At 40.0% G+C, this 24314-nt stretch overlaps 3 protein-coding genes across 9 annotated transcripts in view; 2 read left to right on the top strand and 1 right to left on the bottom strand.

The window, feature by feature from the left end:
* rab3ip (RAB3A interacting protein (rabin3)) overlaps positions 1-1607 on the top strand; it is an 11261-nt gene extending 9654 nt beyond the window's left edge. For all 6 annotated transcript variants that reach the window (XM_069174512.1, XM_069174547.1, XM_069174558.1 and 3 more), the window contains one exon: positions 1-1607. This exon is cut by the window's left edge and continues 1013 nt beyond it. The gene's annotated coding sequence lies outside the window, so the exon portion shown is untranslated.
* A 228-nt stretch (positions 1608-1835) lies between these two features.
* On the bottom strand, positions 1836-20653 carry tmem19 (transmembrane protein 19). 2 transcript variants are annotated; one of them, XM_069174585.1, is made up of 9 exons: positions 20566-20653; positions 19227-19316; positions 12700-12847; positions 11164-11277; positions 3322-3459; positions 3160-3236; positions 2889-3066; positions 2586-2795; positions 1836-2162 (listed from the first exon to the last, which is right to left on the bottom strand). In XM_069174585.1, the coding sequence occupies exons 3-9, from the start codon at positions 12827-12829 to the stop codon at positions 2002-2004; spliced, it is 1008 nt and encodes a 335-aa protein (XP_069030686.1). In that variant the 5' UTR covers positions 12830-12847; positions 19227-19316; positions 20566-20653; the 3' UTR covers positions 1836-2001. The 2 variants fall into 2 exon arrangements, with proteins under 2 accessions (XP_069030686.1, XP_069030673.1); XM_069174572.1 differs by lacking the exons at positions 19227-19316; positions 20566-20653 and adding an exon at positions 13471-13692.
* Positions 20640-24074, top strand: kics2 (KICSTOR subunit 2). The gene is made up of 3 exons (XM_069174500.1): positions 20640-20874; positions 21486-21819; positions 22937-24074. Exons 1-3 carry the CDS (start codon positions 20640-20642, stop codon positions 23754-23756), a joined length of 1389 nt encoding a protein of 462 aa, XP_069030601.1. The 3' UTR covers positions 23757-24074.
* The last annotated feature ends 240 nt before the right edge of the window (positions 24075-24314 follow it).

Below are 24314 nucleotides of genomic sequence, written 5' to 3'. Positions count from 1 at the left end.
GTTTGGACCAACTTTTTTTTCTTGTAAAATTTGAATTTAATTAAAAAAACTTTCATACGTTAATTCTTTATTTTGAAAATGACAATTTTTTAATATATATTGCTTAATGCTAAAAATATTTACTACTTTTCAATGATTTTGAGTAAATCTTTTGACTATTCAGACTTTGTTTTCTGTTTTATGATCAAAAACAATCAAAATACTGATTTTCAAAATATTCAAACTTTGATCTCAACATTGTCGTTACCTCAGAATATTAAACCTTTATTCACAAAGTTAAAAACTTAATTGTCAAATTTTGACTTTATTCTGAAAACATTGTAATATTTCATCCCACTAAAATGATGTTTACATTTTCAAATCATTACTTTTTGTCTTAAAGCTTCAACTTGACCCAAGAAATATGTTTTTTCCAAAATTTACTATTCACTTTGACATTTTTGAAACGTTCATTATTTTTGTTAAAATATTTGAATTATTCTACAAATCTTGTATTTCTTTCCCCCTAAAAGTGGCCCGGTTCTTCTCTTCTGTGTCGTCGCCACGGCGACCAAACAATCCGCTATTGTTTATGAAGTGAATCTCTGTATAAGCTTATATTTAATTTTAGTTTAAGTAGAAGTAAACGAAGGTCAGATGGGAACGGCGACTTGTTGTTGTTTGTTTTCACACTTTAACGGAAGTACAATGCAAAAGATAATCAGAAGATGGTGAGTACAAACGAATGAGTCTTTTTCTTCGGCGCCACAAAGCTCGTCTCTGTTTGCAGGAAAAAAAAAGAAAGAAAAGAAAACAAGAAGAAGGATTTATTGATTTTTCTGTAACAGTTCGTGGTTGTTTTCTGTCGTTCGGTTCCGACTGTTGAAGCTTCGGGTGAAACGAAAAGTCACGTTCACGTTGTCCTCCGGGGAAAACGTGTCGTACCGACGAATCGGAAGTTTCCTTTAACAGCAGCTCCTGGTGTCGTCATGGTTTCAGAGGTGTAGATAGGAAACCGTGTGTGTGAAAGTCGAGTGTGTTCGTGTGGCTGTTGTTTCTGTGAACTCTGTGTGTTGATTTAAACCCGACTCGGCATCTTGCTCTCTCTCTCTCTCTCTCTCTCTCTCTCTCGCTCTCTCTCTCGCCTCCATTCAAAGTCAATGTCACTCTCCCGGTTTGGTTTAGTGCCTTTTCTCTCAGACACTCTGAAATAAAAACAGTGATACCTCTGGAAACCCGCCGCTCTCTGTCCCGTCTGTCAGCCCCTCAGCACACGCCACGAACCGGCCCGGGTCAAAGGTCAAGTTGCGGGTAAGTCTTCATGGGGGACAGATTGACTTTTTTTTTTTTAAATGTTAGATCCTTGATGTCAATTTTTTTCTTGCCGTCTTACATCGTTTTAGGTGTTTTGTTTTTCTCCCAGCACCTCATTTTACATCAAATTTGAGTGTTTCTGAGCCCATGCAGTGATTTCCACTACAGAATTATTGTAAACATTTATATCAAGTACGGTGTTTTGAAGTTGTTTGATCACATCTTTTGTTTTTTTAGTTACTTTAAGACTCATTAAGACTTAAAATTACATTTTCCCCAAAAAATAAATAAAGGACTTTCTATTGACTCTTAAACGCTGTTGTCCAGGTTCAATTATAAAGAAATGAGCCACACCCACATTTACAATGATTGACATGATTCGGTCTCCTGAAATGTATTTTTTTTTTTAAGGTTTGTGTTGCAGATCTTGATTCTTGCATTTAAATTGTTCACACTGAAATCTTAAAAACATATATATTTTTTTAAGACATTCATGAAGTTTTACTGGTACAACTAATAACTAGTTCATAAAAACGCAGACGTTTTCAGCAGAGGACGTTTATTAAAACACATCAAAATCTTTTTCACTCAGTGTTTTATGTTTTTCTTTTCGATCCAAAGAAGCCGTTTAGTGTCTTCGAGACCTTTTCGACGTCCGGCAGGAAAAAACAAACTACAGGCAGCGAGTCTTTTAAAGAGCATTCGGTCTTATCGCGGCCATATCCCCCACGCCAGCCCGGGCAGGACGAGGGCGACGAGGACGGACGAGAACAGGTTGACGGCGTTGTTGTCCAGAATTGGTTTCCCGCAGATCCGCCGGGTGGTCGCCGACTCGTAACTCACCACCTTCCCGACGCTCGAGTCGAAACCTGGAGACGGACGGAGAGAAAAAACAACCGATCACGTCGTGCGTTTCAGGTATCGGTGATGTCGCTCTTTTTTTTTTTTTTTTTCTTCTCCAGACTTCTTTCTGTTTCTTGAAAAATGTAACCCCAAAAAAATCTGATGTTTCTTTATCACAAATGTTTAACGTACCAGCGGTCAGAAAAAAAAAGTGTTGAGACCGAATTTGGAATATTTACTCGGTAAAGTTATGGCTTCCTCCTACTTTGTGCACAGTTCCTGCACCACAGGAACAGTCCCTGAACGTAACGTGATACTAAGAACTCAAATGTGAAGAAACTCGGGCACGTTTTTGAGGAGTTTATAAATCAAATAAAAATGAAATAAAAATAAAATAACGGCTAAAACGAGCAACAATAGCGACGGTAGACGTCGGCGACCGAACCGACCTGAATATTGCATGTGAGCTCCGAGGAAGGAGTCGAGCATGGAGCCCAGCAGGCCGGCGGCGCCGCCGTACACCACCAGGGGCCACTGGGGGTCGGCCAGGTGCAGGTCGCCCACCATCAGCAGCTGCGTCACGAAGTAGGTGGCGCCCACCGCCACCCCGCCCAGGAAGCTGGCGACCAACCCGACGGGGGTCACACCCCCGTTGGTTCCTGGAAGAAGAGAAGAAAAAAAAAAACCCAAGTAACGTAACCAGATCAATAACTTCACCGGTCCGTCGTCTTCAGCGCCCGTCTTCCTCTCACCTGCCGGCACCTCCTCCCAGGTGGTGATGAGTCTGGGCTGCGATTGGCTGAGGACGGGCCCCACCTCCGACGCCCAGGTGTCCCCGGCGCAGCAGGCCAGCGCGCCCAGCAGCGAGAGGCACATCCAGGAGGCCGAGTACTGCTTTCTGAAGTCGATGGCGATCTCGCCGGGTCCGACCTGAAACCGCCAGGTCAACCATCAAAACAGCTGATTTCGCCGGATTTATTCTCATTATTATTATTGTTATTATGTTTTTTTTGTTTTGTTTACCTCGATCATGTAGAGCAGCGCCAGCTCCGTTGGGACGCCTCCGTTACAGAAGACCTGGACCCAGTTCCTCTGACCCCCTGAACACACCACGGTGACGTTAAACGCTGCTCCGCGTCAAACGTGAAGCCTTTTTTTTTTTCTTTTTTTTTTACGTCCTCTCACCTTCTTTGTATTCAGGGTCTATTTTCTTCTTCTGGGCTCCTCTCCAGCGGGTGAGCCGGGCCGAGGTGAAGAAGAACGCCAGCAGGGACGAAGAGAAGCTGTAGTTGGCCATCATGAGCACGAAGCCCACGAAGAGAGCTGAAGACACAGAGGTCAGAAATGAGGACAGTTTTTATACCCAAAGCATTATTTGATGTTTTAGGTCCGATCTTCCTTAAATATGACATTTTAGACGACATGTTATCGTGACTTTTTTTTTTTTTTATCATATTTTAGACGACATGTTATAGTATGACTTTTTAATCATATTTAAGGGTGGCACGGTGGTGCAGTGGTTAGCACTGTCACCTCACAGCAAAAAAGGTTCCGGGTTCGAATCCGGTCCTGGGCCTTTCTGTGTGGAGTTTGCCTGCTGCAGCAGCTCCCCCCTGAGAGCCCCCCTACTGTAGTGAAGACATTTCCCCTCGGGGATTAATTAAGTGTATAAAATCAAAATCAAAAATCAAATATTTTAGACGACATGTTATAGTATGACTTTTTTTTTAATCATATTTTAGACGACATGTTAGTGTGACTTTTTTTATCATATTTTAGACATGTTATAGTATGACTTTTTTATCATATTTTAGACATGTCATAGTATGGCTTTTTTAATCATATTTTTGATGACGTTATAGTATGACTTTTTTTAATCATATTTTTGACGACATGTTATAGTATGACTTTTTTATCATATTTTAGAAGACATGTTATAGTATGACTTTTTAATCATATTTTAGACGACATGCTATAGTATGACTTTTTTATCATATTTTAGACGACATGTTATAGTATGACTTTTTTATCATATTTTAGAAGACATGTTATAGTATGACTTTTTAATCATATTTTAGACATGTTATAGTATGACTTTTTTTAATCATATTTTAGAAGACATGTTAGTGTGACTTTTTTATCATATTTTAGACGACATGCTACAGTATGACTTTTTTTTTAATCATATTTCAGACGACATGTTATAGTATGACTTTTTTTTTATCATATTTCAGACATGTTATAGTATGACTTTTTTTTATCATATTTTTGACGACGTTATAGTATGACTTTTTGATCATATTTTAGACGACATGTTATAGTATGACTTTTTTTTTATCATATTTCAGACGACATGTTATAGTATGACTTTTTGATCATATTTTAGACGACATGTTATAGTATGACTTTTTTTTATAATATTTTTGACGACATGTTATAGTATGACTTTTTTTTATCATATTTTTGACGACGTTATAGTATGACTTTTTGATCATATTTTAGACGACATGTTATAGTGTGACTTTTTTTATAATATTTTTGACGACATGTTATAGTATGACTTTTTTTTAATCATATTTCAGACGACATGTTATAGTATGACTTTTTGATCATATTTTAGACGACATGTTATAGTGTGACTTTTTAATCATATTTCAGACGACATGTTATAGTGTGACTTTTTAATCATATTTCAGACGACATGTTATAGTATGACTTTTTTTTTATCATATTTCAGACGACATGTTATAGTATGACTTTTTGATCATATTTTAGACGACATGTTATAGTGTGACTTTTTTTATAATATTTTTGACGACATGTTATAGTATGACTTTTTTTATCATATTTCAGACGACATGTTATAGTATGACTTTTTGATCATATTTTAGACGACATGCTATAGTATGACTTTTTTTAATCATATTTTAGATGACATGTTATAGTATGACTTTTTGATCATATTTTAGACGACATGTTAGTGTGACTTTTTTTTATCATATTTTTGACGACATGTTATAGTATGACTTTTTTTTATCATATTTTTGACGACATGTTATAGTATGACTTTTTGATCATATTTTAGACGACATGCTATAGTATGACTTTTTTTAATCATATTTTAGACGACATGTTATAGTATGACTTTTTAATCATATTTTAGACGACATGTTAGTGTGACTTTTTTTTTATCATATTTTTGACGACATGTTATAGTATGACTTTTTTTTAATCATATTTTTGACAACGTTATAGTATGACTTTTTAATCATATTTTAGACGACATGTTAGTGTGACTTTTTTTTTATCATATTTTTGACGACATGTTATAGTATGACTTTTTTTTAATCATATTTTTGACGACATGTTATAGTATGACTTTTTTTTAATCATATTTTTGACGACATGTTATAGTATGACTTTTTTTTAATCATATTTTAGACGACATGTTAGTGTGACTTTTTTTTATCATATTTTTGACGACATGTTATAGTATGACTTTTTTTTAATCATATTTTAGACGACATGTTAGTGTGACTTTTTAATCATATTTTAGACGACATGCTATAGTGTGACTTTTTAATCATATTTTAGACGACATGTTATAGTGTGACTTTTTAATCATATTTTAGACGACATGTTATAGTATGACTTTTTTTTATCATATTTTTGATGACATGTTATAGTATGACTTTTTAATCATATTTTAGACGACATGTTATAGTGTGACTTTTTAATCATATTTTAGACGACATGTTATAGTATGACTTTTTTTTATCATATTTTTGATGACATGTTATAGTATGACTTTTTAATCATATTTTAGACGACATGCTATAGTATGACTTTTTAATCATATTTTAGACGACATGTTATAGTATGACTTTTTAATCATATTTTAGACGACATGCTATAGTATGACTTTTTGTTATCATATTTCAGACATGTTATAGTATGACTTTTTTTTATCATATTTCAGACGACATGCTATAGTATGACTTTTTTTTAATCATATTTCAGACGACATGTTATAGTATGACCTTTTTTTTATCATATTTTTGACGACATGTTATAGTGTGACTTTTTAATCATATTTTAGACGACATGTTATAGTATGACTTTTTAATCATATTTTAGACGACATGTTATAGTGTGACTTTTTAATCATATTTCAGACGACATGCTATAGTATGACTTTTTTTTAATCATATTTCAGACGACATGTTATAGTATGACCTTTTTTTTATCATATTTTTGACGACATGTTATAGTGTGACTTTTTAATCATATTTTAGACGACATGCTATAGTATGACTTTTTTATCATATTTCAGACGACATGTTATAGTATGACCTTTTTTTTTATCATATTTTAGACGACATGTTATAGTATGACTTTTTAATCATATTTCAGACGACATGTTATAGTGTGACTTTTTTATCATATTTTTGACGACATGCTATAGTATGACTTTTTAATCATATTTTAGACGACATGTTATAGTGTGACTTTTTTATCATATTTTTGACGACATGCTATAGTATGACTTTTTAATCATATTTTAGACGACATGTTATAGTATGACTTTTTAATCATATTTCAGACGACATGTTATAGTGTGACTTTTTTATCATATTTTTGACGACATGCTATAGTATGACTTTTTAATCATATTTTAGACGACATGTTATAGTATGACTTTTTAATCATATTTCAGACGACATGTTATAGTGTGACTTTTTTATCATATTTTTGACGACATGCTATAGTATGACTTTTTAATCATATTTTAGACGACATGTTATAGTATGACTTTTTAATCATATTTTAGACGACATGCTATAGTATGACTTTTTGTTATCATATTTCAGACATGTTATAGTATGACTTTTTTTTATCATATTTCAGACGACATGCTATAGTATGACTTTTTTTTAATCATATTTCAGACGACATGTTATAGTATGACCTTTTTTTTATCATATTTTTGACGACATGTTATAGTGTGACTTTTTAATCATATTTTAGACGACATGTTATAGTATGACTTTTTAATCATATTTTAGACGACATGTTATAGTGTGACTTTTTAATCATATTTCAGACGACATGCTATAGTATGACTTTTTTTTAATCATATTTCAGACGACATGTTATAGTATGACCTTTTTTTTATCATATTTTTGACGACATGTTATAGTGTGACTTTTTAATCATATTTTAGACGACATGCTATAGTATGACTTTTTTATCATATTTCAGACGACATGTTATAGTATGACCTTTTTTTTTTTATCATATTTTAGACGACATGTTATAGTATGACTTTTTAATCATATTTCAGACGACATGTTATAGTGTGACTTTTTAATCATATTTTAGACGACATGCTATAGTATGACTTTTTAATCATATTTTAGACGACATGTTATAGTGTGACTTTTTAATCATATTTCAGACGACATGTTATAGTGTGACTTTTTTTATCATATTTTAGAAGACATGTTATAGTATGACTTTTTGATCATATTTTAGACGACATGTTATAGTATGACTTTTTTATCATATTTTAGACGACATGCTATAGTGTGACTTTTTAATCATATTTTAGACGACATGTTATAGTATGACTTTTTGATCATATTTTAGACGACATGTTATAGTATGACTTTTTAATCATATTTTAGACGACATGTTATAGTGTGACTTTTTAATCATATTTTAGACGACATGCTATAGTATGACTTTTTAATCATATTTTAGAAGACATGTTATAGTGTGACTTTTTGATCATATTTTAGAAGACATGTTATAGTATGACTTGATCATATTTCAGATGACATGCTATAAATATGACTTCCGTTTAAATTTTGTCAGGCAACACAACAGTGCAGTTGTCAGCGTTGTCGTCTTACAGTCTAAAGGTCAGTGGTTCGATCCCCGCCTGGGACTTTCTATGTGGAATTTGCATGTTCCTGCATAGGTAATAAGTAAATTAAAATATGTCATCCATAATATGGATGACTATCTTATGCATGTTATCATGCATATAGTCCATGATGTAAAACAAACATCATGTAGTCGTAATTGTGACAAAGTCACACTTCAAGCAAGAACATGCAATCCTCCACAGACAGAGTTCCAAGCCCCTGATCGAACCGAGTACTTCCTGACTGTGAGATGACAACGCTAGCAACTGCAAAGTTGTGCTGCCTCTATTGCATATTTGTCTGACTTATATTACTTATATGACTTTTAAACATTTTCTTGAAGAAAGCACTGTGGTGCAGTGGTTAATGTTGTTGCTTCCCAGTCAGAAGGTTCCAGGTTCAATTCTTGCCCTTGACGTGGCTTTTCATCTAGGATGTTAATATCATCCTTTCCCTGGAGAGTCTCGAACCTGGAACCTTCTGAATGGGAGGCAACAGCACCAACCACTGCACCGTAGAACTCTCTTCCTTAACATGTTTAAAAGTCATATAAGTCATATAAGTCAGACAAGCATGCAAGAGAGTCATCAAAAATGTTGAAGTTCTCAGCCAGCGTTGTCTTCTCACAATCAGGAGCTTCTGGGTTCGATAGAGGGTCTGGAACTTAGTGTGGAGGATTGCATGTTCTTGCTTGAATGTGATGTTTTACATTATGGACAACATGCTTAAGTTATTCATCCATGTTATGGACGACAGACTTTACTTTCAGGTCATTAGTTTTGCAGGAATAATGAATTCACGTGGAAAGTCGAAGGCGGGAATCGAACCTGTGACCTTTAGACTGAGAGACAACAACTCTGACAGGTGCATCACTGTGTTATCTTCCAGAATGTGAACAGAAGTCATACTTATAGCATGTCGTCAGAAATTTGAAAAAAATATATCATGCTATAGTTTGACTTTTTGATCAAATCAATCAAGGTCAGAGGTCAAGGTCAAGATGACCTCATTCACGAGTTGGTCTTGGACAGATATCCATGTAAACTCCCAACTTGAATGGTGAGTGGAGGCATTCTTAACAGGACTTTTTTTGCTTATAAAAAATATATTGTTTTGTTTTCATGTGCTTGTCATGGACTGATAATAAACTCAATTTCAAATTTTTTTTTCGTGAACTGAACTCATCACAGCAAAATGAACTAAGAATACTGAAACATACAATGATATATTGTTTTATCCATTGTAAACAAATAAAAAGGAACTTTTGCTGCTATTGTTGACACCAAATATATTTTTTACGTTGAGGTTTTAACAGCATTTAATGTGCATTTAAGGCATGTAAACATTGAGCTGGCTGTTTTTTTTTTCTTCCCTCTGCGTTACTAAAATCTGTGTTTGTTTGGGGATCTCTTTAACTGGAACCCTACAAAATAAAAGCACAAAACAAGTTACGCACCAAATCCGACACAAACACGTTCCCTCCTTAATCTCTCATTGCCGGCAAATCCAATTTGACTAAACGATAGTTTCCACTTATTTTGCACAGATTTAATTCATCTTTAACAGTCGTGACTGCGTAAACAAACAAAACTGAACTCATTCTCAGTAACAATTGGACTTCTGCTGATAAACGTCCCCAGAAATCACACAAAACTGTTGAGTGTTCCTCAGAAACCTGCGTTAAACATAGCAGCGACATTTGAGCTGAAAAGGTCAAAACAAATTCGGAGAAACTCCACAGCTTCCTACTGACGACATAACTCGTTTTAAAAAACAACTCGTAAATGTGTTTCTGAAAAGGCTCAGTAATGACCTAAATCAGATGGAAACAACTACACTTTTAAACAACTCAAGCTGCTGATGTTGATCTAGAGACCGAATTTGGAAAACTTCCTCGTGAAGGTTGTTGCTTCCTGCTGCTGCATCTCTGACTCCGTTTACAACCGTGAGATGAATCCATATTTAATGCTGGAGTCAGTGTTCGTGGCTGCAGGTCGGCGGTATGTCGAGTTGTGCAGCGTGGGAAGGTCATGAAGGGGAGACAAAGATTCCTCTTTGATTTCTATAATTTAGAAATCGTCTCTGCAGAAACGCTTCCTGACGATCCATCATACCAAAAACATCCTGTGATTATATCATCTTTGCTTCTCAGAAGGCACCAGAACCTCCATTACCTCAAATCCTTCAAAACTGCCAAACACAAAGGCATCCTTCAGCGTTTTCAACAAATCAAAACAGTGACAGCTGTTCTCAAAAGTTCCCTCACTTTATTTGATCAGTCCCGAGACTCAGCGCGAGAGCCTCGTGGTGTTTGGGAGTTGTTCATTCAACCCTGACTTTATAAAATGTTACTTTTTCTTTTTACAAATGTTGAATCGATTCCTTTCGGTCATTCCGGCCACAAAGATATCATCTGTACTTTCTCATGAGATGACATCACCGTAACCTTTTAATAAGCTTAACTTACATTAAAGCCAAAAATAATACTAAAATCAAATCAATGTCGATTGTGAAAGACTTTAGTGACAAAATGTGAACTTAAAAAAGACCAAAAAAACCACCATCGTGCCAAATCGCCCAAAAAAAATTTGCCCAGTGACTCGGAGATGTTTTAAAGCGTAAGCTGCTAAAAAAAAAAAAAAAAAGATACAACTTTAACACAAAACGATCTCCACAAACTGTCGTGTATGAATTTACAGTTCCTTCAAAACCATTAAATCCAGTTCAGCGCGGGAAACCAGAGTTGTACAATAAAAGGTTTAGATTCATAGAGGTCTTAAAAAAACCTTTTAAATCATATTTTACAGCTCGGAAACTCAAACTACAACTTGAGTGGTTAGCGGAGGCGTAGAACCTAATTCTCATACAAATAATTGCAATAAATAGTGTCTTTTTGTTTTCATTATATCCCACTTTTAAAGTACACATCTCATGCTGCTATACATGTACTTCTATTATGAACACGGAGCGTCTTTGGCACAGATACATTTTTTTTCTCTAAAAACGCCACCAAAATGAAAAGCTGTCGGCATGGAAACCGAAACAACTGGATAAAAGGGAATGAGCTGTTGCTGAAAAACCTCCCTCGACGACTCACCTGCGAGGGCTCCCGAGCGGTCCAGGCTCCGCCTCTTCACCGCTCGCAGTGCCATCACTAAGGGGACCAGGATGGAGAACAACCATCGCCACGGCGACACAGGCTGCAGAGTGCCTGCAAACACACACACACAGACACACACAGAGACCACCGTCACAATCACTGGAGCATCTTTCCAGCCGGCTGTGCTGATTTTCCTCATTTTTAACAAAAGTTCAGGGAGAATACAGTTTCAAGACACTCTGCTCTCTTTTACAGGCTTGAAATCCAGTTGTATCCACTGTTTTTCACAGCAAAAAAAACAACCCACAACTAATCAGGTTAACTGGCAACAGATCAGAGACACAATCGGGTACAAGAAGAGCATCCACAGTTCTTTCACCACCGTGAAGGAGGTTGGTGATCTACGGTTCGTAAAATCATTAAAAGATTCAGAGAATCTGGAGAAACCTCTGAACACAAGGGACGAGGCTGGAAACCAATATTGGATGGTGGTGATCTTCAGGCCCTCAGGCAGCACTGCATTAGAAAAAGACACAATTCTTTCAGGGAAATCACTGCATGGGCTCAGGAACACTTGTGAAAACCATCGTCTGTGAACACAGTTCATCGCTGCGTCCACAAATGCAGGTTAAAACTCTCCAAAGAAGAAACCAGATAGAAACATGATCCAGAAACACCGATGCCATCTTTTAGATGGACGCAGCACCCTCCAGGTTAAAGAGGAGAGGGACCATCCAGCTTGTTATCAGTTCAGTTCTAAAGCCAGCATCTGTGATGGTACAGGATGCATTAGTGCACATGGCATGGGTAGCTTGAACATCTGGAAGGAAGCATTAATGCTGAATGATATATTCAGGTTTTGGAGCAACATATGCTGCCATCCAGACAACGTCTCTTTCAGGGAAGGTCTTGTTTATTTCAGCAGAACAACGTCCAACCACATTCTGCACGTATTCCAACAGCATGGTTCTCTAGTAGAAAAGTCCGCTGATAAACTGGCCTCCTGCAGTCCAGACCTGTCACACTCATATAAATAATTTGGTGCAGTACGAAACACTAAAAAATATGACAAAGGAGACCCTGAAACGTCGAGAAGCTGAAATCCTCCATCAGGCAAGAATGGGACCACATTCCACTTTCAAAACTCCAGAAAATGATCTCCTCAGTTCCCAAAAATTTACAGTGTTGTTAAAAAGGCGATGCAGCTCAGTGGTGAACATGATCCTGTTCCAACTGTTTTTGTAAAGTTTTGCAGTCAACAAATTCAAAATTAGCAAATATTTTTCATAAAACAAAAACATTTCTCCTTTTCAACACATGTCGTGTTTGGTCTATTTTCTATTAAATATGGGTTCATGTGATTACTAGCGTAAAAAAACTAGCGTGAAGAAAGAATAATTTAGGGCAGCAGCGTGAGGAGAGCGCATGATTGGATGATTCAGCCTCTCCTTTATTAACACGTTCAGACAAATCCCACACAGAGGCATCTTCAAACCAACTCTGAGAGAAAAGAAAAGAAAAACAAAAGCTCACCGTAGAAGGAGTTAATGGTGAGCGAGACGACCCAGAAGAAGAGGGACAGCGCCAGGGTGGCACACAGCACGATCATATCGGTCATCATCTTCACGTATTCCTTCATCAACACGCTGCTCTCAGAGTCCATGCTGTTGGACAGCCCGAGCTGCAGGACGGGAGGGACACGTTAGTGGGGACGCTTCAATAAAGACATGTTTGTGGGACATCATTTCTGCTATTATGTTTATAAATAAAAAAAATTCCAACACACAAAGTTATTGAAATATTTAGGTTTTTATACTCAAATTTACACCTCAAAAAAAGAAAAAAAATATGTATGCAGGAGTATAATTCTCGACATATATCAAAGAAAACAGAATATATTCACATTTAAAGAAGCTGGAATCAGAGAAGTTCCCGCATTTTTCCAAATAATTATAATAATAAATAATAATAATGAATCAACAGTCTGTTTATTGTTAATAATCAGAAAATGAAAGATACAAAATGGAGGTTGTGCAATATGTATACAATTCAGTATCTATTTTATTTCGATTTTTTTTTTTTAATTGTTGTAGTCTATTTAGTATATAGCTAAATTAACTTATAATTTTATGTTGTTTTGGCTTTCAAATTCCTTATTTTAGCGATAATTAGAGCAATTACATAAAAAAATAAAATAAATAAATAAATAAAAAAAAGAAGATGATTAATAAGATATAAGATGTTCATGGTTATCTGGTCGATATGAAAGCAGAGCTGCGAAATGTTTTATGGAAGTGAACTAACCATTGATCTCCGCAGCCATCACGAGTTACAACTCCCCGTTTTCACCAGCTGTGAAAGATTAATTTTTCTATCTTTTTCTTTTCCCGGTTCAGACGAATGAAGCTTTCAGTTGTTTTGTTTTTTGAATTACAGGCGGTCACTCTTCCTCTATAATTACATTACAGGGACAAAAAAAACAAAACCTTTCACCGAGCCTCCGTGTGACACAGCGGAGGGCGGAACCATGGTACGGAAGCTTTTAATTGCTGCACCGACTTCCGCAAACAAACTGCCGAGATCCTTAAAGGGACAGTAACCAGAAAAAGCGTTTCTCAACACTGGTGGAAAATCTAGTTCTGTACTTTTAGTGAGGTGGTTTTATTGTACTTTATTGTACTTTATTAACCCTAAACATACAGCTGCAGTCATAAAGAACTATACTGAACATAAATATAGTCCTAGCCTGGTGTTACCAGCTCCAAAAGCCCCTTTGGGTATTGATAGACATCCATTGTGACGTGGTGTTACCGGACCCAAAATTTGTGAAGGAATGTTTTATCCATCAACCAGGTCTCTCAGGCTCATAAACATCGCTGTTTTAGGTGGGGTCTACAATTTCAATCTCAAAATTGCCTTCATATGGACATCCTCTATAGGTCTAAACGTTTCCAGTCGGTCCTAACGGGCGAAGACGTGTGAGCCAATACATGGCTCTTCTTAATAAGTTTGTACGTGTGTTTTTAAGCTATGGTTAGGCTCTTATAATAATAGCGACATAAAATGGGCATGAAAAAAAAAACAGATCGTTAACCGCAATTATTTGTAAGGCAATTAACCGTCAACTGAAACGGCCGTGGCATCGAAAGCATCGTTGTCAATGCTGGAAGAGCACATTTTTTTCTCCAGGATTTTCAACCATCGAATACAAGTATTTAATATCTGAAGGGACGTCTGCGTAAATCCACATTTGTCGGGCGGCAAACAGGAACTCTCTGAAATGACCGATCGGCCGGAAGTGTCCCGCAACACGGTTGGATTGTTCTAAAGCCAGAACACAAGAACCGAGAGGAGGCGTAGAAGTCTGCTGTCGTCTCAGACCGCTTCAATTCCAATAAACTGAAGGGTTATTATGGTTTGTTTTTTTACCCGATGATGGAAGAAGAACCCCGCCCGCCCTGTCGTAAATGGCAGAGTGATCTAACAAGATGGTTCTTAGGTCCAAAGACTCCTTTGAAACACAGCAACAAAAAAAATCCTCAGCGTTATCATCGCTTACTTAAACAAAATGTCCCCTTGCGGGATTAATAAAGTATCTCCATCCATCCATCCATCCATCCATCATCCATCCATCCATCCATCCATCCACCCCATTCATCCATCCATCCATCCATCCATCCCATTTATCCATCCCATCCATCCATCCATCCATCCATCCATCCATCCATCCATCCATCCCATTTATCCATCCCATTTATCCATCCCATCCATCCATCCCATTTATCCATCCATCCATCCATCCACCCATCCATCCATCCATCCATCCATCCATCCATCCATCCCATCCATCCATCCCATCCATCCATCCATCCATCCATCCCATTTATCCATCCCATTTATCCATCCATCCATCCATCCATCCATCCCATCCATCCATCCCATCCATCCATCCATCCATCCATCCCATTTACCCATCCATCCATCCATCCATCCATCCATCCATCCATCCATCCATCCATCCATCCATCCATCCATCCATCCCATTTATCCATCCATCCATCCATCCATCCATCCATCCATCCCATCCATCCATCCATCCATCCATCCATCCATCCATCCATCCCATTTATCCATCCATCCATCCATCCATCCATCCATCCATCCATCCATCCATCCATCCATCATCCATCCATCCCATTTATCCATCCCATCCATCCATCCATCCATCCATCCATCCATCATCCCATCCATCCATCCATCCATCCATCCATCCCATTTATCCATCCATCCATCCATCCACCCATCCATCCATCCATCCATCCATCCATCCATCCATCCATCCATCCATCCATCCATCCATCCATCCATCCATCCATCCCATCCATCCATCCCATCCATCCATCCATCCCATCCATCCATCCCATTTATCCATCCCATTTATCCATCCATCCATCCATCCATCCATCCATCCCATCCATCCATCCCATCCATCCATCCATCCATCCATCCATCCATCCATCCATCCATCCATCCATCCCATTTATCCATCCATCCATCCCATTTATCCATCCATCCATCCATCCATCCATCCATCCATCCATCCATCCATCCATCCATCCATCCATCCATCCATCCACCCTTCAATAAACACAATTTCTGAAATGACCCGGGACGGGATCGATTACACGGAAAGCAACAAATAATCCAACTGTTCCACGAATAAGTAAAATAAACGTTGCGAGCGCCGCCATTCCTCCGACTAGCCATAAACGTTTTATAATCGTCACGTAGTTTAAAGCGGCGCACAAGATGCAGCTTGTATCTGCGATCACATGGGAAATGTATCTCCTCCCTGAAAGCAGAGAAAGTAACAAACGGGCTTCTTGTCTTTAAACCTCACCCGCCTCCTCGGGCACAAACACAAGCTCTGTTCTTTTCTAAAAAAAATCCTTTGGTACTATCATCTCATCAGATCATCTGGGAGTTATCGCTTTAAATCAGTTCCCCTGTGGCACACTGGGCTTTTTTTTAAAGGAATTAAATAAAAGGGTATATAAAAGGAGCATATTATAGTGCAGTGAGTTAAACCGCTAACCCAGTTCTGAGAAACTGAGAACGTAGATGCTTGCGGGGGAGGTCGGAAAAGTTTCTTTGGACAAGAAAGGCAATGTGTGACAGAAACATCTCAACAAATATTTCATGGATTGCACGTGAAATTACGTACGGACATTAAAGACCTTCAGACGATGAATTCTACCGATTGACGTGACCTTCTGAATTTTTCTCCAGTGCCACCGCAAGGTTTTGGTTTTTCATTACAAAATAACTCCACAGTAACGGGACGGATCGCCACCAAAATTAGGCACAGGGACTAATGTTCCCTGGAGGATGAATTCTAGCAACTGTGAATTCTAGCAAAGTTAATCCTCAGATTTGTCATCTCGTGCCACCAGCTGATGAAAGATAACCGTTTCATTGTGAAATATCGCAAAATCTACTAAATGTATTGGCTCAGGTTTTTTTTTGTACAGTTGTTCATGTTTCCAGGAAGATACGCACCAATTACTTTGGAAATCCCCAGCATTTCCCCTCTCATGACACATTTTGTTGTTTACTTAATATCTAAACAGGTATTGGATTAATTACTGTTGAATTGAATGGAGATTCTTGGTCCCCTGAAAATGAATCTTAAGAATCTTTAAAAAAAAAATAGAACAATTGTTTTACTTAATAAAAACGTGAGAAAACATGATTGTTTTTCGTCGTCAAATCTTTATTTAAAAAAAAAGATGTTTCTCTAATAGTGCAAAATCAAGCTTGTTATTTTCTGGATTTTGCCTCGTCTGAATCTGCATGGAGAAGCTGTTTAATTGGTCCTCACCGTCACGGAGCTCACTGGCGTGACGTCTTCTTAAATGCTTCAATGTCTTGAAAGTATAACAGCCAGCATAAGTAAACCGTTGCACAGTGGCGGCCTTTGACGAAGGTAATCCGCAACGTTTAAATGTTCCCGTATAACAGACGGAGACGATACTATCGGATGGTTCGCTGGTGCCACCCCGCTTTTTTTTTTTTTTTTTTTTTCTCCGAGAAGCTAATTGATTTTTTTTTACGCAGATCGTGACCAGCCAAACCGAACATGTTGGATTTCTCACTCGAACCGTTCTTCCCCTGCTGACCAACGTCTTCGTGTTCCCTTCAGGATAAGTTGTGAGGACTTTGGTGACCCTCAACCTTTTCATCAACTTCCACCATCGCAGCAAAATTTGAAACTATATGTTGTGTTTCGTGCGAATTAGCACATTTTTAGCATTCTAACACTTTTTGATTTCCCCCCTTGGAAATGTTGGGGTTTCTTTTTTCGATTGGTTTTAAGGTGATTTTAAGCAAAGTCGTACATCAATATCGGTTGTGTGGTTTACTCCGGCAGGAAGACACTCCACCATAATTGATAGCGTTGCGGTGTTTTTGGTGGTTGCTTGGTTGGCTCAGCAACAACAACCTCCTTCATTTGTGTTATCTTTATGTAATCGTAGCTCCAGCACTAAGCACAACGTACGACTGAGGCTGACGTGGGGGGTGGTGGTGGGGAGGGGGGGGGGTCCAATACTCTTGCTGTCAGGATTCCTGTTTGCTCCTCTGTTTTGTCCCCAATCACCTCTCCTCATGTTTTCTGTCTTTCCCCTGTCCCCATGTGTCCTGTGTCCTCCTCTCCCCGCCTCCTGTCACCTCCCATGGCCACGCCCCTCACCGGTCTCAGCAGCTGCCACCACTCTCCCCAATCACCACCTGCAGGTGGCTCATTTCCCTGAACACCTCCCGATAGATTTCCCTATATGTACCCCGCCCCTGCAGTCATCGGGTGTCGGTCCATACTGCCAGTCACCGCCAGTCACCCGTCCGTCACCTGTCCGTCACCCGTCCGTCTGTTCCTGTTCCTCCTGCTCCCGCTCCAGTACCCTGTTTCTGTTTCTGCTCCCAATCTCGGCTGATCGCCGAAACTAAGCAGGGTCGGGCCTGGTTAGTACTTGGATAGGAGACCACCTGGGAGTACCAGTCAGAGCCAGTGAGTCTGACTGTTCGTCCGTTCGTCCGTCCGTCCCCGGTCCTGCTCCAGTACCAGCCAGCGCTACCGGACAACGCTCCTACCAGCTGTCCCGCCCGCTGTCCCACCCGCTGTCCCACCAACGGTCCTGTCCACTGTCCTACCAGCAGTCCTGCCAGCTTTGCCTCCCCGGTGCGAGTCGGTTGAGTTGCCCTCCCGACTCGGGAAGAAATAGACTGTTGGTACCAGCCGTGTTTTAATAAAGACTGTGTTTTGAACTTGTACCCGAGTCTGTGTGCCTGCGTTTGGGTCCCGTTACATCTCACATCATAACAATTTCAAGCTTTCGCTCATAGATGTGGTACAAGTTGGACAAGTTATGAATCAGAACTGATGATGGTGCTATTATTATTATTATGTTAGTTTTGGTCCATGAATCAGAGGTTTTCTACATCTACTGATGTTATAAAAAGTCTGAGTGACTCACTGTCACTCTCTAAATAAATAACCTCCTAACAATAAAACCATAAACTTAAACCGACATCTTAATGTTTCCTCGGGCTGAAACTGATCTTGCGGGGTTTCCAATGTATAAATGTACATTTCATTCATATTGTAAAAAAAAATAAAAATAAAAAAATAAAAATCAGATTTCTTGTTTAAAGTATTTACTTGTCATTTATACTCTCTCCTGACATCAGATCAGAGTTTACAGTAAATACATCACAGTCTGCTTTTATTTCTTTTCTTTTTTTACCAGGTGTTTATCTTTTTTTTTTTTTTTTTAAACTGTACATACATTGAATTTAAATTCTTACAATGAGGCATTTGATAACTTTTATAATGGATCATGTTTTTTTCTCAGTTCCCACGGTAACAGAAGTGGTCCGTTAGTGTGTTCGGGGGTAAAAAAAAAAAGTTAAAATTCAAAAGCATCAATTGAAACGACAAATGGAAAATCTATGAACACATTATACAAAAGGCAGAGAAAAAGAGAGAGAGGATATCAACCTACCGAGCAGAGATGGACTGGAGGACGATCACAATCTTCTGTGTGCTGATTTTAAAGCAGCTGTCACTTTTTAAGAAGAGCATAGATCCAACCCTGGAGGGAGAGGGGGAGGGAGAGAGAGAGGGGGAGAGAGAGGGGGGAGAGAGGGGGGGAGAGAGGGGGGAGAGAGGGGGGGAGAGAGAGGGGGGAGAGAGGGGGAGAGAGAGGGGGGAGAGAGAGGGGGGAGGGGGGGAGAGAGAGGGGGGAGAGAGAGGGAGAGGGGGGAGAGAGAGGGGGATGGAGAGAGAGGGAGAGAGAGAGGGGGAGGGAGGAGGGAGAGAGAGGGGGAGAGAGAGAGAGAGAAGGGGAGGGAGAGGGGGAGAGAGAGGGGGGGAGGGGGGAGAGAGAGGGGGAGAGAGAGGGAGAGGGGGAGGGAGAGGGGGAGAGAGAGGGGGATGGAGAGAGAGGGAGAGAGAGAGGGGGAGGGAGAGTTTCGAATCATCATCTAAAAATAAATCAAATAAAAAAACTCATTTGTTTTTATTATTGAAAGATATTTTACGGGATGAAAATAGTTTTGACTTCTCTTAATATTGAACCTATTAAAAGCACAATTTCCCCCAAAATCTGCCTGCACACATGACTGATTACTGATGGAGACACTGGACGCTCCACAAACATTATTATTATTATTATTATTATTATTATTATTATTATTACTGAAATCATCCATTAAGTGAACGTTAACTCAAGTTAACGTAAATTTGGAACTCTTGACTTTCTGGGGTTTCGAGTGTAAACGACTCAGATTAACTTTGAAGGACAAACAAATTGAATTCCTTGTCAACAATATAATAATGATAACCAAAAATATTATATACATAAATGTCGATTCGCTAAATCTTCTGACTTTTGTCTGAATAAGATTTAATTTAACCCCTCGTTCTACTCCTTAGCTGTTCTTTGATTTTTTTATTTGGTATATATTGACATCAATTTGGGAAATATATAATATAATATAATATAATATAATATAATACAATATAATATAATATAATATAATGTATTGCATTTTAAGGCAGCTGATACTCGACTGACGTAAAGAAGCGAGACTGTCGTGGTTCTGTTCTTTTAAAAAAAAAAAACCTCCTGACTTTCCGTAGTGTTTACTTCCGTTGTAGCCAACATGGCGTCGGCTCGTTGAGACAGTTATAGCAAAAATACAGGCGCATTTTCTTTTAAACGTATTTTCATTTGTGGCTCATATTTAAAACACTCGCCAGCATCGATATGAAGTTTTAAAGTACCGCGAAGCTGCTCGGTGGTTTTTCTTTTGTTCGCTCAAAGAATGACGTTTTCTCACCCTGACGTCACGCTGCTAACGCCGTTAGCTCGCCGTTAGCTCGGGAGCGCGTCCGCCACCGACCGACCGACCACATGACGGAGGCGGCGGAGGAGCTGCGGCCCGTCCCCCGGGAGAGGGCCATCCTGGAGAGCTGCTTCACGCAGCTCGGCATGTTCTCCTTCGACCGGGCGAAGGACTACGTGGAGAAGGAGAAGGACAACAGCAAGAGCGCCGGCGCCATCTGGGGCGCCCTGCTGGCCGCGCTGGCTCACCTGGCCGCCGCGGAGAAGGCGTACCACCACATGACGTTCCTGGGACAGAAGATAGGTACAACAACAACAACAATAATAATACAATTAAAAATAGATATATATATATATATAATTTTTTTTATTACAAAAAAAGAATAAAAATAGTCTGCAAAAAATAATAATGTTGTTTTTACAATATTGAATATGTTGGTGGTTTTAAACTTCATCAAACAAAATAAGACTTAGTTTTTTTTAATGATTTCTAGTTGTATATATTAATTGATTATAGTAATAATATTCAACTTTATTTGTATGGCACCTTTCATGGAAGAAATGCAGCTTAAAGTGCTTTACATCAAGATAATTACATGCAGTGTTTTTAGTTGTTGGAGTATAAATGACAAGTTTAAACAAGAAATCGTATTTTTTTGTATTCAATAAATGCTCACTTTTTTTTTTAACTTTTTTTTTTACAATATGAATGAAACGTATAAAAATAATAATTTTTGATTTAATTTAAGGTCATCTCGGCTTATTGTGTTTCTTTGTTTTTCCACTGAAAAAAATGTATTTAAAATCCACTTTCCATGTGTGAAAAGGTTGGTTGTGTTAAAAGTTGATCTCTACGTAGCTCCGCCACCAGAGGGCGCTGTCACTCACGTCTGAACCCTCTTCATCTCCCTGCAGGCGGTCAGTCCTTCTTCAGCCGCAAGGACTCCATCCGCACCATCTACACGTCGCTGCACAACGAGCTGCGGAAGGTGGTGGCGATGGGGCGCCACCACAGCCAGCCGGCCTCCTCCTCCACCTCCACCTCCACCTCCTCCGCCTCCTCCTCCTCCTACTACTACCTGGAGGACCTGCTGTCTCACCTGTCGGAGCAGCTGTGCTACTTCACGCAGGCCCGCATGGAGATGGCCGACCTGTACGAGAAGATGCACTCGCTGGGCAGCCAGAAGAGCATCAACTCGGAGGAGCTGGTCACCACGCTGGAGGCCGTCCTGCACAAATACAGCTCCAAGTGCGTACCTGCTCGCCTCTTCGTTCACAGAGGACATCGCTGCCGTCTATATTATTTTACTGAGATGCAGTTTTAACCAACCAAAACGCACAAAACCTATTTTTGAGTTGTTAAAAGTCTCAACTATTTAAAAAAAAAATTGGTAATTCGATGCAAGAGTCTCATTTTGAACTTATTTATATTCAAAACGCAAAAACATCCTTCATGCAAGTGACTGAAAATAAAAGATCTCGTAATAAAAACTGCATAACTAGAACTAAAACTTTTGATGCTTTCAGGTACATTTTACTCATAATACTGAGTATTGTTTATTCTTGATTCATAGTGACGTATCACTCCTTCAATAATTATTCCTCCGCCGCTAATACCTCGACTGACCTGGATTACAGAAAGAAATTTGTGATCTGGAAAAGAAAGAGAATCTCTGTTTCAGGAGAGGATGACATTTCTGCTTAATCCACCATAAAGAAGGATTCGAGCTCGGGTTGGTTTTTTTCCTCCCCTCGGAGACGCGTCAGCGAAACGTCGTCCTGCAGCCGCAGCAAGAACTCCAACTGAAAAAGCTGTTGACTGAGCTGCAGCAGGTCGCAGCGTGACACACACACACACACACACACACACACTCACACACACACACACACACACACACACTCACACACACACACACACACCGAGCGAGCACTGAAGGGTGAAGGAGACGTTCCCATCAGCAGAAACTGGAGACGTGTGAAACACTGTGTGTGTTTTAGATCCAAACTTAGACGCAAAAGTTTTTGTTTTCAGGTCAACTTTGAATTAGGTCAGTCGCTGACGGGGGGGGGGGGGGGTTCGTACTCCGGGTTGCTGCATACAGGAAACACACACGTCTACAGAAACAAAACGTCCATCTGAAGGTTTAAATCCCGCAACATCCTGATCTTCACCGCGTCTTAAAGTATTCAGCTTCATTTAAGTTTGTTTATATTTTTATGGCAAATTACGACAAAAGTCACGTCGGTGGGCGGAGCCAGAGATCCCTGCAGAGAAAGAACAGGAGAGAGACGACTTCACATTCATACTTTTAAACCACTTGTACAGGTAGACGTTTGTTTAATTCCTCCTCTTCCTCCTCCTCCAGGTTCCACCACCCGATCCTGGGCGGTGTGGAGGAGGGCTTCCAGACGGAGGTGGACGTGGTGACCCAGCTGCTGCGCTGCCAGGCTCAGGTGTCCGAGTGGCACTTCCTGCCCGCCCTGCTCAGCCTGCACGGCGCCAACTCCAAGCTGACGGCGTGGGGTCTGCTGTTCCAGCGGCAGAGAGAGACGCGCAAGCACCTGTTCGGCGGCCAGTCGCAGAAGGCGGTGCAGCCGCCGCACCTGTACCTGTGGCTGCAGCGCTTCCAGGCGGCGCTGCTCGCCAAGTTCAGCTTCTACTTCCACGAGGCGCTGAGCCGGCAGACGGCGCCGCCCGACATGCGAGCGCTGACGGCCCGCACGGCGCCGGACTACCACGGCAAGATCTCGTCCTTCATACGCAAGCACGACGCCAGCAACGTGTCGCTGGTGTTCGACAACCGCGGCTCGGAGAGCTTCCAGGGCCACGGCTACCACCACCCGCACTCGTACCGCGAGGCGCCGAAGGGCGTGGAGCAGTTCCCCGCCGTGGTGTCGCTGCCGTCCGGCGAGCGGCCGCTCACGCACTGGCCGAACGTCATCATGATGATGGGCGACCGCGCCGCCGAGCTCAACGCGCTGGACAAGGTGGTGCACTTCTACGACGACAAGGTGCAGAGCACGTACTACCTGACGCGCCCCGAGCCGCACTTCACCCTGGTGGTGATCTTCGACGGCAGGAAGTCGGAGAAGGACCTGCACATCGCCGCCTTCCTGCAGGAGATCTCCGGCTCGCTGCGCAACTCCAAACCCTTCAGCACCCTGAAGCCGGGCTCGAAGGGCTGAGCGGCGCCGCGGCTTCGCCGAGACGTCCGCCGGTGGGTTTTTGTTTTTTTACGTCTTCTGGTTCGAAGCCGAGTTTCTTCGGTCCGACCGCTCGATTTCGAAATCCGTTTTTCTGCGTCGCTTTTGAATGTAATTGAAACGTTCCAGACCAAAGAGATTTCAGCTGCACTCTTGATTTTATTTCTTCCGACGAACCCGTAACGCCGCTAGCGCTTCAAGAATTTACGTAAAATTAATTAATTTTAATTATTTTAGTCGTATGTTATATTTGCTGTGCTCGATACATTTGAAATAAAGTTTTGAGATGATTTGTACCAACCGGCCTCGTTTCCTCAACAATGAATGTCGTCAGTCCTGAAAAATTAGGCGGATTAATCGACATATTAATCAAAAAAACATGTGGCCGGTTATCACCTGATTATAATTTTTTTTTGTTTTGCACCTTTCATACAAGATTGAAGTACAAATACAAAATTTTAAACAGTGATGCGTTCACTTACTGACACACACACTTGATTGGAACGGTGTTGCGTTCACGGACACGACAAAACGTTTTCA

Source organism: Embiotoca jacksoni, unplaced genomic scaffold (assembly GCF_022577435.1).
Source record: "Embiotoca jacksoni isolate LCO1_2020_lvr unplaced genomic scaffold, fEmbJac1.0.p SCAF_102, whole genome shotgun sequence".
Taxonomy (NCBI): domain Eukaryota; kingdom Metazoa; phylum Chordata; class Actinopteri; family Embiotocidae; genus Embiotoca; species Embiotoca jacksoni.
The sequence above is the reverse complement of the archived record's forward strand: the minus strand, read 5'-3'. Positions and strand labels throughout refer to the sequence as shown.

Excerpts from the sequence above, each read along its gene's own strand:
- kics2 (XM_069174500.1), top strand. The coding sequence starts at position 20,640 with ATGACGGAGGCGGCGGAGGAGCTGCGGCCCGTCCCCCGGGAGAGGGCC. Across the intron at positions 20,875-21,485 it reads GTTCCTGGGACAGAAGATAG|GCGGTCAGTCCTTCTTCAGC; the intron begins GTACAACAACAA and ends ATCTCCCTGCAG. Across the intron at positions 21,820-22,936 it reads CTGCACAAATACAGCTCCAA|GTTCCACCACCCGATCCTGG; the intron begins GTGCGTACCTGC and ends CTCCTCCTCCAG.
- tmem19 (XM_069174572.1), bottom strand. Across the intron at positions 3,237-3,321 it reads AGACCCTGAATACAAAGAAG|GGGGTCAGAGGAACTGGGTC; the intron begins GTGAGAGGACGT and ends TGGTGTGTTCAG. Across the intron at positions 3,067-3,159 it reads CGCTGCTCTACATGATCGAG|GTCGGACCCGGCGAGATCGC; the intron begins GTAAACAAAACA and ends TGGCGGTTTCAG.